Here is a 13672-nt window from a genome sequence, read left to right as displayed (position 1 = left end):
CTCTGCCTCCTGGGTTCAAGCGATTCCCCTTCCTCAGGAGATCAAACCTGCAGTGAGCCATGACTGCACCACTGCACTCCAGCCTGGGCAACAGAGTGAGACTCTGTCTCAAAAAAGCAAAAAAAGAGCTGTAGGAAGAAACTAAAGCTTAGAAGTGACATTAGCCAGGAGAAATAAGTAAAACAAACAAGGACCAATTATGTCAAACAGGCATTTTCCTTTTTGTTTGTATTATACCAAAAATGTCAGATTTAATTCCCCTGAAACCAATTATGAGGAGTGATTTGCTATTAATGCAGTTATGTGTGAAAGAATGTCATTCATGTGCAAATGAATGGTTTAAGCTTTCACATATTGTCCAATAATCAAGGGAACCAACAAAGTTGTTTGTTTTAAGACCTAATTAACTTTTATAAATTATAAATGTAATAGTTAACTACAGATGCAACCTTAATCCAAACAACTTATGTAGCATTTTGCATATTTCTAACCAGACCCCCTTTTTCTTAACTATTTGTTTTATTTTTTTATTAGAGACAGAGTCTCACTACGTTGCCCAGGCTGGTCTTGAACTCCTAGGCTCAAGCAATCCACCCACCTCAGCTTCCCAAAGTGATGGAAGTACAGGCCTGAGCCACCATGCCCGGCCTCCCCACTTCTTATATGCGTATTGTCATAATAGTAGTCTCATGTACATATAATTTTGTTCTCTTCTTTTTTTCTTGATCAGTATCTACAATATTGTTATATAATTTTTAGTTATTATTCCATAATTGACTTTACCATTTCTGTCTTTCTAGAAGTCACCTTAGCTTCTAGACTAGTGGATGGCAGGTACAAATAAAACTCCAGTTAATACTTTTGTTCAAACAGTATAACTTTACCCACAGGCTGTGTTTTTCCCCCTTTGGGATAGATTACAAAATTTGAATGAATGGGTTAAGTAGTTTAAGTATTTTTAATAGACCTTAGTAGATATTGTCAGTATATTAAAATCTCTGTGTGATTACACCGTTGCTTGCTTTCGGCATTTTGGTTGTTTAAATTGTTTTTCAAATATAATAGGTAGAAGTTAAGGCCTTAATGTTTTAGTTTTGTCTTTGGTTATTATGGGGTTGAATAGTTTTTCATGTTTGCTAAGTTAAATTTCTCCTCTCTGTAAATTACCTGTCAATGTTCTTTTACATATTTAAATTTGTATTGAATATCTGATATAATAGGATTTTCCAAAGTCATAAGAAGCTGTTGCCTAGAACTGGAATGACCTATTTTATATTATGTGAAACCTGTAGAAAGACCTGTAGAACCTGGGAAGGAGCTATTCTATCCTTTGTTCCATATTCTAGTCTACCTGGCTAAAAAATTATAGCCAACTAAGAAAAGGTTCTACATTCTGGATTATTTCCTTTCTTAGAGTTGAGAAAGTTGGGATATTAGCCTTATGGAGACTATTAGCCTCACTGTTGAAATGAGCTGGCAAGGCCTTGTCTGTTGATACTAGTATATTAGACCCTGGAGTGTTTCTGAGTGATGGTTCTTGGCTGTATTTACTCTCATATATAAAAGCATTTTCTCTTTAAAATTTCGATGAGCGGGCTGGGCGCGGTGGCTCTTGCCTGTAATCCTAGCATTTTTAGGAGGCCATGGTGGGCAGATCACCTGAGGTCAGGAGTTCGAGACCAGCCTGATCAACGTGCAGAAACCCCATCTCTACTAAAAATACAAAAAAAATTAGCCAGGCGTGGTAGTGCATGCCCGTAATCCTAGGTACTTGGGAGGCTGAGGCAGGAGAATCACTTGAACCCAGGAGGCGAGGAGGTGGAGGTTGCAGTGAGCTGAGATCAAGCTATTGCCCTCCGGCCTGGGCAACAAGAGCAAAACTCCATCTCAAAAAAAAAAAAAAAAAAAAAAAAAATTTCAATGAGCATTCTAGAAATGTGGTATTTAATAGATCTTTAGATAGCATAGTTCTGCTCAAAATGTGTAGCTTTCATTTGGTTTGTTATGTGTCACTCATTCTCAAATTCTGCTCATTTTGACTTTAGATAAGAGTGCTACTGCAGCGAGCCAGGAGAATAGCATGTTAGCCCTCTTGAGGGTTTGCAGGCTTACCCTGAGTTGTTAGCCTTTGATGATTCCCTGGAGGCCCAGCTGCTGCTTTCTGTTAGCGGGTTCTCATTCAGTTATTTTTATGTACTCATTCATTTATTTAATCTTTCATTCGTAGATGTTTTTTGATCCTTCTCTAAAGGCACTGACAACTTTGAAATGTCACATAGGCCATAGGTGTGTTTGCCAACTGCGAAAGGCATTTTTCATCCCTCTTCCCTTCTGAATTGACTTCTCCTTCCCACCCACAGGTCCCATGCCCTCATGCTGCCTTCAGTTGTCTGAATTTCTTAAAGTAACACTACCAATGCCTGTTTGTCCCTAGAATAGTCTGGGTCCAAAATTGAGCTCCCTCCTGACCTTCATTGAGCTTAATGTCTTTGTTCTCTTGGTGGAGTGATATCAATAGTAATTAGAGGAAAATATCCTTATTTTAGATATTTTTCCAGGGAAGCACATCGCTACTTCTATTGCTATCCTTAATGCCCTCCAGTATGACCAAGGAACAGAAGTTAGCAACTTGGTACCTAATTTCTCAGGCATTGCTAACTCCAAAACAATTTTAGATTTAGAAATCTATGACGCTAGATTATACAATAAAGACTAAGATATGACCCTTTAAGATACCTTTTAATTTGGAAAAACAACATGGATTCATTTAATAATTTTGAACATCTTTTAGGTGCTAGATATTGGTGATTAAAATGATCAAGACACTCTTTTTATCTTTGGAATTCATATTTAGTTGTAGAAGGACACATAAACACGCTATTTTCAGCCAGCATGTAAATTAAGACAGCATAGATGTGAGAATGCGCAGAACCCATTTGGAATTGGGCTGGTTTCACAGGGAAGGTGGTATTTATGCTGGACCTGGAAAGGTTGACTTGGGAAGGTTGAGAGCAGATTTTATGGGTTAAGATTCAGTGCAGACTTCTTTTCTCTTTCACTGAGAGCCTGTGGAAGATTTTAAGGTGGGAATGCTATAGTCAGATCTCTGTTTCAGAAAAGTGGCCATATAAAGTAAATTAGAGTGTGGAGAGTATTGTCAGGATGCCATTTGAGAAGCTATTATATAGTAATTCCTGGACTGTGTAGAGGGACTTTGGGATGGTTTTGTTAGAATAGGATGAAGACTTGTCTTGGGGCTGTGCTTGCATAGTAAGCCCACCATTTGCTGTTACGGTTGTTGTTTACTAAGTAAACAACATGTTTGCTAAGTTAAATTTCTCCTTTCTGTAAATTACCCGTCAATGTTCTTTTGCATATTTACATTTGTATTGAATATCTGATATAATAGGATTTTCCAAAGTCATAAGAAGCTGTTGCCTAGAACTGGAATGACCTATTTTATATTATGTGAAACCTGTAGAAAGACCTGTAGAACCTGGGAAGGAGCTATTCTATCCTTTTTTTTTTTTTTTTTTTTTTTTTGAGACGGAGTCTTGCTCTGTCGCCCAGTCTGGAGTGCAGTGGCCGGATCTCAGCTCACTGCAAGCTCCGCCTCCTGGGTTCACGCCATTCTCCTGCCTCAGCCTCCCGAGTAGCTGGGACTACAGGCGCCCGCCACCGCGCCCGGCTAGTTTTTTGTATTTTTTAGTAGAGACGGGGTTTCACCATGTTAGTCAGGATGGTCTCGATCTCCTGACCTCGTGATCCACCCGTCTCGGCCTCCCAAAGTGTTGGGATTACAGGCTTGAGCCACCGCGCCTGGCCTATTCTATCCTTTTAACTAAAATTGAGCAGTGACAGAGATTACAGAAGACTGAAGCCCTTTCTCCTGCCGTCTACTTGGCAGCATCACAACTACTAGCAACAGGGTAAAAGGTCTGCAGTGGAAATAAGACTCAGGAAATGATTTCAATACATAATGCAGAGAGAATCAACATCATGTGGGGGGAAAAGAATGATAGTTGAGAAAAGGCTCACAGGAGACTTTGGGACTTGGTAGGATTCATGAAACAGAACAGTCCGATTCCAGATTTTAGGCATGTAGAATGGGAGGACCACAGGCAGGAAGGTGGGAAAGTGCAGAAATGACATGTTCAGGCCCCAAGGGTGCCTCAGGCTGGCTGGAGCACAGTTCCTAATGGGACATTTGGGTCAGATGTAGTACAATGAGAAAAAGTTGCAGCATTGGTTGGAATCAAAAATGTACATGGATTTAGGCTACTCTGGGCACATTGCCTGTGGATTACTCTGCTTCACAAGGAGCAGCCAGTCTGCAATAAAAATTAAAATTAAAACATTAAAACAAACAAAGTGTACATGATCTAGATTTTCGGACTTTATGCTGGTTGTGGTTGGAAACCGCTCAGGATTTTGGTAAGAATTTTGTGGTCAGATCCATTTTAGGAAGACAAATTTTTAGGGAGCATCAAGGATGCACTAGAAGCTTTAAGAACCGAAAAGCAGGAATTCTAGGTATGAGGAGGCAATTGCAATTTTCTGTCCTTGGGCTACAGAGGGCTTAGTCCTGTCAATGAGAATCTGAGAAGTTGGCCAAGGCTACACAGATAGAGTGATGCAGTGGGAACACGAACCCAAGACTTACATGCTCTAAAGCTCATACATTTTCAGTTCTACCTTGAGATCAGAGAAAATGAAGATGAGGCGGGAGTGATTTGAGGATTACAAAGTCAAAGGTGGATTTCAAGGGAACATTTTCTGTCAAGATATATGTAGAAGCCAATTTTCAGGGAATTACAGAGGAACTGGGTAACAGTGAAATGGCTTCTCAAGTTATTATAACGATTGAATGGTAGATTAACCTGGTCACTTGCTAGGCAGATGTTTCATTTCCTGTCTAACTGTCCAAAAATCCTGTGTCTAATATAATTTTTGCTCTCATATCTACCCCTTTTCTGCTCAGATGATTACTTGTTTTTCCGTATAGGCTCCCCAGTGTTATTCATGGCCCTGAGACAGTGAGTGTGGAGCTGAGTGTCAGTTAGTGACATGTGTTTGGTCTTTCTTTCCTCGCTTGCTCATTCATGATGAATTTTTATCGATCTTGGAGAAAGGCAGAAGTTGACTTTTGAGACTACTCTACCATAATAAGCTCAGTAAAAGCACTAGGACTAGCAAAATCTTTGTATCTCTTCATTTGTAAAGTAAAACTATAGGCTTCATTCCTAGTAAACTTAACAAAATTAGCACCAATAAAAGTATAATAAAATCTATATTATGTGAAAATATTTTAGTACACAAATACTACTTGTTAATTGGCTTAGAATTTGGGGGTTGCCATTGAAGAGCATTCCTCATTTTTTTTTTTTAATTCTAGCCTTAGAAATTTTTTCTTCTGGAAAATGTACATCTCTAGTCGTATTAATACCAGTTGTGTGCTTTGTGTTTTGTCCCTTATTAGGGCATCATTGCAGAATACAACAAAATCAATGATGTAAAGGAAGATGATGACACGGAGAAGTTTAAAGAAGCCATTGTGAAATTTCACAGGCTGTTTGGGATGCCGGAGGAAGAGAAACTTGTGAACTATTACTCTTGCAGCTACTGGAAGGGGAAGGTCCCCCGTCAGGGTTGGATGTACCTCAGCATTAACCACCTTTGCTTTTATTCTTTTCTTATGGGAAGGGAAGGTAAGTCATCTCAAATTTCAGTAGGAAACTTTGGAAAGTCTACTGAGGTTTGCCCTGAACTCATAAACTGCATCAAAATATCAGAAATAAATCTATAGTTATAACTAAGTCAATACTAATTTTTTTTTACTACTTAAGTGAATTTAATTATTTTTCAGTTCAAAATGGTCACTAAGTAATAAAGATTCACTAAAGGTGTAATTAATTAAGTAGACCTGGATTAAATCTATAATTCTGACCTCAGAATTCACATGGCCCAGATTTACCTCTTAAACAAGCAAAACAAATATGGTATTATAAATTCAAAGGAGTTCAGTGGGATGGGGGAGTGGGGTTGTGAGACTGCAGTATCTTGAAAGGATTTTCCGGAATCAGATGTTGACCCAGGTTTGTTCCTTGTGCTCAGCAAAACTGGTCATCCGGTGGGTAGACATCACTCAACTCGAGAAGAATGCCACCCTGCTTCTGCCTGATGTGATCAAAGTGAGCACACGGTCCAGTGAGCATTTCTTCTCTGTATTCCTCAACATCAACGAGACCTTCAAGTTAATGGAGCAGCTCGCCAACATAGCCATGAGGCAACTCTTAGACAACGAGGGATTTGAACAAGATAGATCCCTGCCCAAACTCAAAAGGAAATCTCCTAAAAAAGTGTCTGCTCTAAAACGGTATGTGATGGAGACTTTGAGTCTTCCAAACTTTAGAAATGAGAAACTCACCCATTCATTTATTTAGTGTAATCTTTTCTGACCAACTTCAAGGGTTCTGAACACTTTTCTGTGTATAGATACAAAACTAAAAAAGACTAGCTGAGGTGCTCCAGTTCAGAAAGTGAGACAGACATGACCTGCTCCAACACAAGGCAGCAGGCACTCTTCTGGTCCTATGAACAGAGTGCTGTGGGTGTACACATGGGGAGTGTTAGCCTCAGCCCAGGTGGGGAAGAGTGTGTAAGAAAGGCCTCTCACTGGAGGGTGCTTTGAGCTGGGCTCTGAAGAGGCGATAGAAGTTAGCTGTGCAGGTACATATCCATACCTGGATAGTTCAGCCAGAGGGAAGATGATGATGGGGGAAGCACAAGGGAAAACACAGAGCAAAGTAACTTTGTCACATGGCTAGGAGGTGGCAGGGCATGGGATGAGGAGAGGCTGCAGAGAAGCCTCAAAGTCTGAATGTGAGAGCAGAGCTAGAGAGAGGGTGATAGAAAGTTGATGCCCTGTATGCCTGGAATTACCCTTCGTCAACACAGGGAATGAGAGAAGGAAGAGCATGTCCAAGGGATACTATAGGTCAGTTTTGATTATGTTGAATTGAGGTGCCTGCAGCTCATCTAATTGGAGATCAGTCCAGTAAGATATACGAAATTGGAAATCATTGATGTACATTTGGTAGTTGAAATCTGACCAGAGTTCTTTGTAATTAAGATGTCCTTGGTGATTTGAGGCATGTTTCAAAAGAGCAGTGTAAGATAGATGCTGCTACTGCAGCGGATCAAATAAAAAAAGACAAGGAAAGGGAATTAGGCAAATATAGACTTCTTTTTCAAGAAATTCAGTGGTAAAGGAGGGGAGGATTGCTTTTTTTTTTAGAATGAAAAAGATTGGACATAGAATCAAATGAAGGAGGCAGATGAGAAGAGTATTTTGGTGAGGGTAGGTGTGGGGACAGGAAGGGACATAGAGATAAAGCTGTAAGAAAATTGATAATTTAAAAAGTGATATTTTGTAGAGAAAGCATGGAAAGGATGCTTGTGTGTCCTGATATACTACCTCTTCCTTTGGAACAGAGAGGAAGTAACAGTAGGTGAGGATGGAGGTGACTTTGGAGACAGAAGGGAGGGAATTGGAGGGAGCTTCTGCATCATGGCCCTTTGCTCTATGAAGTCAGAAACTAGAGCCTGATGTCAGGTAGAAGCTTGAGGGGAGAGGTTTAAATAACTGACATGATAAGCAAGAACAAAGAACTCATTAGAGACAAGATACTAGTTAAGAGAAGACCCAGCTAAGGTCAGAAGCCATAGTTGCCCAAGGTGAGTTGTTTCTGTGTCTTTTCATGCAGTTTTGTTATTGATCTGGGGTGAACAGTGAGGCCTGGTGGATTCATATGGCTGGTTTGCATTCTCATTAGGTCTTAAAAGATAAGGTCCCCCGACAAAGTGCTTGGATAAGAGGAAATGCAGTGACCTCTTTAGAGTGTATTGCATTTCTTTAGAAAGAGGAGGAGTTTCCTGTTGAGGCTTATTTTTGCTATGATTGTTTAACATTTACAGACATTGATGGTAAGTGACTATGCAAGGGGCTGAAATATGGTAAGATAATTTTATGATGCTTTTGGGTCATTAGGCTGGGGTTAACTCCAGTATGAAGAAAGCTGAGAAGGCAGGGATGAGTCTAACAAGACTGAGGAGGGGAAAAATGGGCCAGGGGAACTTCCGCTGCTGCATAATTTAGAAGGTATGGAAACATTTTTCTTATGTGAATAATAATTATTGCTTTCCAGTGATCTTGATGCCAGGGCAAAGAGTGAGAGATACCGTGCACTTTTCCGGCTGCCCAAAGATGAAAAATTAGATGGCCACACAGACTGCACCCTCTGGACTCCATTTAACAAAATGCACATTTTGGGGCAGATGTTTGTGTCCACAAATTACATCTGTTTTACCAGCAAGGAGGAGAACTTATGTAGCCTCATTATCCCTCTCCGTGAGGTAAGTGTCTGATAAAAATTGGTATTTTAAGTTTCATTTGTAATACTTTTCTGGGTGGACCAGGAGTAATTTTTCACCAACAATTGGTTGGCTTTTGAACACAGGAGAATGTTCGTGTGTCTTTGGTGGCAGCTGCACTCTTTATTGTTTGTTGTCACTGCTGTGACTCTGGGACCTATGAGATCGCTTCTTCCAGAAGCAGCGTGGGGTTTTTTAATGTAGGTTTTGTTTTTATTTTATTTTATTAGAGACAGTCTTGCTCTGTCACCCAGGCTGGAGAGCAGTGGCATGATCTCAGCTCACTGCAACCTCCACCCCCCAGGTTCAAGTGATTCTCCTGCCTCAGCCTCCTGAGTAGCTGGAATTACAGGCTCGTGCCACCATGCACAGCTAATTTTTGTATTTTTAGTAGAGATGGAGTTTCACCATGTTGGACAGGCTGGTCTCGAACCCCTGGCCTCAGGTGATCCACCCACCTTGGCCTCCCAAAGTACTGGGATTACAAACATGAGCCACTGTGCCTGGCCTAAATGTAGGTTTTATTACAATTCAGGCTTGATGAGGCCAGCAATCAGGGGGTGAGTGCTGTAGAAATAGCTTGTTTTATACACAGATCCTGAGAGGCAAGGGCATGCCACACTATGTGCTGGGCCACACATGGAAGCACCATGGTCAGAGGAGGCAAGAGGGAAAGAAAATGTGGGCAAGATCCTTATGGGATTTCAAGGGAAGAAATGGGCCACACCAAGTAAACAGGCTTAGGCTTGGATAGTTGGAACAATTTTGGTGGGCTCTGGGGCATAGGGGATGTCCCTAATTGTCCCTGGGTTAAAAAGGGCAGGGAAATAGTAGTCTTGAGTGTGAGCATTCAGTAAAGGAAGTGGTTGAGGTGTGGGCTCCAGGTTGGTTGATTTGCTTTGAAAGCAATTTTCTAGAAATTGGCTAGCTCTGGGAAGGGTAATCCCTCCAGGGTCAGCAAGGCCCCCAAGATGTCAAAGGATCAAATACAGAAACTAGGAAACGTGTTTACTGTACCTGGCTCACAGTCTGAGGGCACCCTGGTCTAAAGGAGACAGTCTAGGTTGTGAGTCTGAAAGCCATATGTTTGTTCGGCTCTGCTCCGCTGATTTCCCGTGTTAGAACCATCGTGCTGCTACTCACAATGGCAGCTCCCTGAGTCCATCCCAGGTCTTCTGAATCTGTATCTCTGCAAGCTTTAATAAATTTACAGGCCAATTCTTATGCACAGTAAAGTCTAAGAAACATTATTATCGTTCTGGGGTGGAGGTGGGTTCCGTCCTAACTCCAGGATGATAGCTTACTCTGGTACTTGTCTGGAAGCTTTGCCATGAGGCTTGCAGTTGACAAAGACCCCAGGTTAGGATATCAGAGAAAGGGCAATGCAGGGGCCAGCAGCCCTGCAGTTTCTAACCTGACCTCTTCCAACCTACCCTGGTCCTTTAGGGAAGCTAAGGTGGCCGGAAGCTTTGGATATTTGATCAGGATTGTCCCCTTGCTAACATCCCTTTAGCAAAGGATTCAGGTTTCTCTCTGCCTTCTTTTTCTTTTTCTTTTTTTTTATTTAGGCGTAGTTTCTTCTTATTTTCTTGTTTTAAGAGTAATATGTCTTTATCCCAGAATTTGTAAAAGTACAGACAAATAAAAAGAAAAAAGTCCCCCCTAGTTCCCCTATTCAGAGAAGACCACTGTTAACATTCTATTACACAGCTTTCTAGTTTTTTCTCTGCATTGCTGTGTGTATGTCATTTATGTAATTTAGAGGTAAAACTTTATAGGGAATTTTTATTTTTACTTATTTCCTTTAACATTGAGTATATCTTAAAGTGTCCTTCAAATCATTAAATATTCTTCGATAGGCCAGATGTGATGGCTCATACCTGTAATCCCAGAACTTTGAGAAGCCGGGGCAGGAGGACTGCTTGAGGCTGGGAGTTCAAAGACCAGCCTAGGCAATATTGCAAGGTCCCATCTCTACAAAAAATTAAAACTTTTAAAAAAGTAGCTGGGGATGGTGATGTGTGCCTATAGTCCTAGCTACTTGGGAGGCTGAAGTGGGAGGAACACTTGAACCCAGGAGTTTGAGATCACAGTGAGCTATGATCCAAGCACTGCATTCCAGCCTGGGTGACAGAGCAAGACCTTAACTCTAAAAAATAAAAGATTAAATATATATATATATTTTTATATAAATATATAAATATTTGTATGTATATATATTCTTCTACAATGTAATTTTTTTAAGAGATAGGGGGCCTTGCTCTATTACACAGACTAGACAACTCCTAGGCTCAAATGAGCCTCCTGCCTTAGTCCTATGAGTAGCTGAGATTACAGGCATACACCATCACATCCATATCACAATTAAATTTTAAATCCTGCAGTTTATTCCATAAAGTATATACATAATTTATTCATTCAGTTACCTATGATTGGACCTTTTCATTGCTTCTAGTTTTCTCCCAAACGTAGATATAATTTTCCTTAAGTTATAAATTGCAAACAGAAGTCAAACTGTGAATCAGAAAGAATGAAAAATGTTAGGCAACTGACAAATCTAGTTCTCCTTATCATAAGGTCAACTAACTGGGGTTATAACACATTTGAGGCCAAGATATGTTGTGGGTAAATTCTGACAGGAAAAATGTAACAGTTTTACATTTGACTGTGAAATGTATTTTGTAATTTTTTCTACCAAATTTACCTTCATTTTTTGTTTGTTTGAGATGGAGTCTCGCTCTGTCGCCCAGGCTGGAGTGCAGGCGCAATCTCGGCTCACTGCAGGGTTCACGCCATTCTCCTGCCACAGCCTCCCAAGTAGCTGGGACTACAGGCACCTGCCACCACGCCCGGCTAATTTTTTGTGTTTTTAGTAGAGACGGGGTTTTTCACCATGTTAGCCAGGATGGTCTCGATCTCCTGACCTTGTGATCCGCCCACCTCGGCCTCCCAAAGTGCTGGGACTACAGGTGTGAGCCACCACGCCTGGCCCAAATTTACCTTCTTAGTAGTTTTTGCTATAGGATGTTACTAAACATAATTTTCTTCACCTAATTCTGAATGTAATTTTCTTCATCAAGTGCTACCCAAATGTAGTAAAGCAGCATTACCTGTACTGGCTAGGGAAACCAATTCTGGGATTAAGAATACCATGAATGTGCTATTTATGACCTGAATGAGTCATCACTCTAAGTTTATCCAAAGGGAAATGAGGAGCAGAAAGGGTCTGGAAGCCGCTATGAAGACATCTGCTGTCCTGCTGGTCCTTCTGGTCACCACCTCCAGGGTGTTGGAGCCAGCTTGCTCTGTTTACGTTTTAGTGTGATTTAGAATACACTGTTGAAATCTTGGAGGAATTGAGAGAATGGTGATTAATATTCTCACCCTCTCTTCTGCTTGCTAGTTTTCTCTAGTAGAGCAGAGATAATAATAAATATGACTATATTTCAGGGTAAATCAGAAGAGAGGCAATCTGCAGAGGTAGAATTTAGAAATCAAGCTTGTTGTGGTTGGAAGACGCAGCTTTAAAGAAGCGCTCAGTGAGACAGCAGTGCCTTTTCTTTGAACTGATGACTGAGATGTATTAATGGTAGAGCCCCACCCCAACTAACGGAAGAAGCAAAAGACTTAATGTAATTTTTATTACCTTTAGGTAACAATAGTGTCAGAAGAGCAATGGGGGCGTCTCCACCATCCACGTGGGGTCTGAGTGGAGAGTGCCCTCCATGTGAGCTGGGTACCTTTCAGAACCAAGTCAGGCTGCTTGACATCCCTGGGAACATTACATCCTACACGGAATGTCCACTTTTAGGATTGTGTAGACCGAGAATTGTTTCACTTAATTTTTTTAAATAAATAAGCTGAAATATTGACTGAAGGTTTTTGTTTTGTTTTGTTTTTTTGAGACAGTCAGGCTGGAGTGCAGTGGCTCGATCTCGGCTCACTGCAAGCTCCGCCTCCCGGGTTCACGCCTTTCTCCTGCCTCAGCCTCCCGAGTGGCTGGGACTACAGGCGTATGCTGCCACGCCCGGCTAATTTTTTTTGTATTTTTAGTAGAGACGGGGTTTCACCATATTAGCCAGGATGGTCTCGATCTTCTGACCTCGTGATCCACCCGCCTCGGCCTCCCAAAATGCTGGGATTACAGGCATGAGCCACTGCGCCCAGCCAGCTGGAGGTTTTTAACATACATTCTACATATTGATTTTAGGTAGATCCAGTCAACAGATGCTAAGCATTTATCCAGGATCATGTTGCTATAGATTTTGAAGAAATTACTGAGCCAGCAAGAGAAGGATTTTTTTTTTCTTTTTTTTTTTTTGATACAGGGTCTCACACAGTCATCCAAGCTGGAGTGCAGTGGCACAATCTTGGCTCACTACAGCCTCCTCTTCCACCTCCTGGGATCAAACGATTCTCCTGCCTCAGCCAGCTGAGTAGCTGGAATTACGGGCATGTGCTACCACTCATGGCTAATTTTTGTATTTTTAGTAGAGATGGGATTTCATCATGTTGGCCAGGCTGGTCTTGAACTCCTGAGCTCAAGTGATCTGACCGCTTAGGCCTCCCAAAGTGCTGGGATTACAGGTGTGAGCCACATGTCGGGCCTTTGTTTTCATTCAAAAATTACTTTCCGGTATTCCATATTAAACATCAAGACTTGATTAAGTTGCAGTCTCTTTTAAGACTCAAATTGGTCATGAAAATATGTCTCATTATATTGTAGAACACTCTGATGTAACTGTTCTCCTTTCCTGGTGGCGGGGAGCTTTTGTGATAGAGTTCTGCCAGAATTCATTTATCAGTGAGAAACATTTTGTAAGCCGTGTGAGCATTTATGTGTTTTATGTGGAAGCTTTGTTTTTGCTGTATACATGCTCCAGCTAGACGAAGGAATTTTTCACTTTGACTTTATCAAGATTCACATAGCTATCTGCGTTTTAGACACATAATTTAACCTTTCATCTCCTTGGCATTTTCCATTTATCCCAGACACCTCATAACCAAAAGAGCTAGTAAAAATTTGATGTGAGAAGAGGGGCTTTTGTGGATTTTTAAAAAATGAGTATTCTTTAATACATGCCGTAAGTGTTATGGGAAAATTCTTTTCATGAAAAGGAGGTATTTCCCTCTGTTATCTAGCATTTATTTCATTAGAAAGAAAATCCTTATGTACAACTTCAGGTGTCTCAGAAGATTCCTTTAATATATATTTTAATATTCTATAATGTATGTTTAA

The 13672-nt window shown here is 40.8% G+C and overlaps 1 protein-coding gene across 1 annotated transcript in view; it reads left to right on the top strand.

Annotated features, from left to right (window-relative positions):
* Positions 1-13672, top strand: part of TBC1D9 (TBC1 domain family member 9) — a 139054-nt gene that overhangs the window by 72851 nt on the left and 52531 nt on the right. Inside the window, exons 4-6 of the mRNA XM_007999858.3 lie at positions 5480-5708; positions 6115-6376; positions 8208-8415. Coding sequence (XP_007998049.1) covers positions 5480-5708; positions 6115-6376; positions 8208-8415 — 699 coding nt within the window. The remainder of the gene's footprint in view (positions 1-5479; positions 5709-6114; positions 6377-8207; positions 8416-13672) is intronic.

The sequence above is a fragment of the Chlorocebus sabaeus genome, chromosome 7 (genome assembly GCF_047675955.1).
Source record: "Chlorocebus sabaeus isolate Y175 chromosome 7, mChlSab1.0.hap1, whole genome shotgun sequence".
Taxonomy (NCBI): Eukaryota; Metazoa; Chordata; class Mammalia; order Primates; family Cercopithecidae; genus Chlorocebus; species Chlorocebus sabaeus.
The sequence above is the reverse complement of the archived record's forward strand: the minus strand, read 5'-3'. Positions and strand labels throughout refer to the sequence as shown.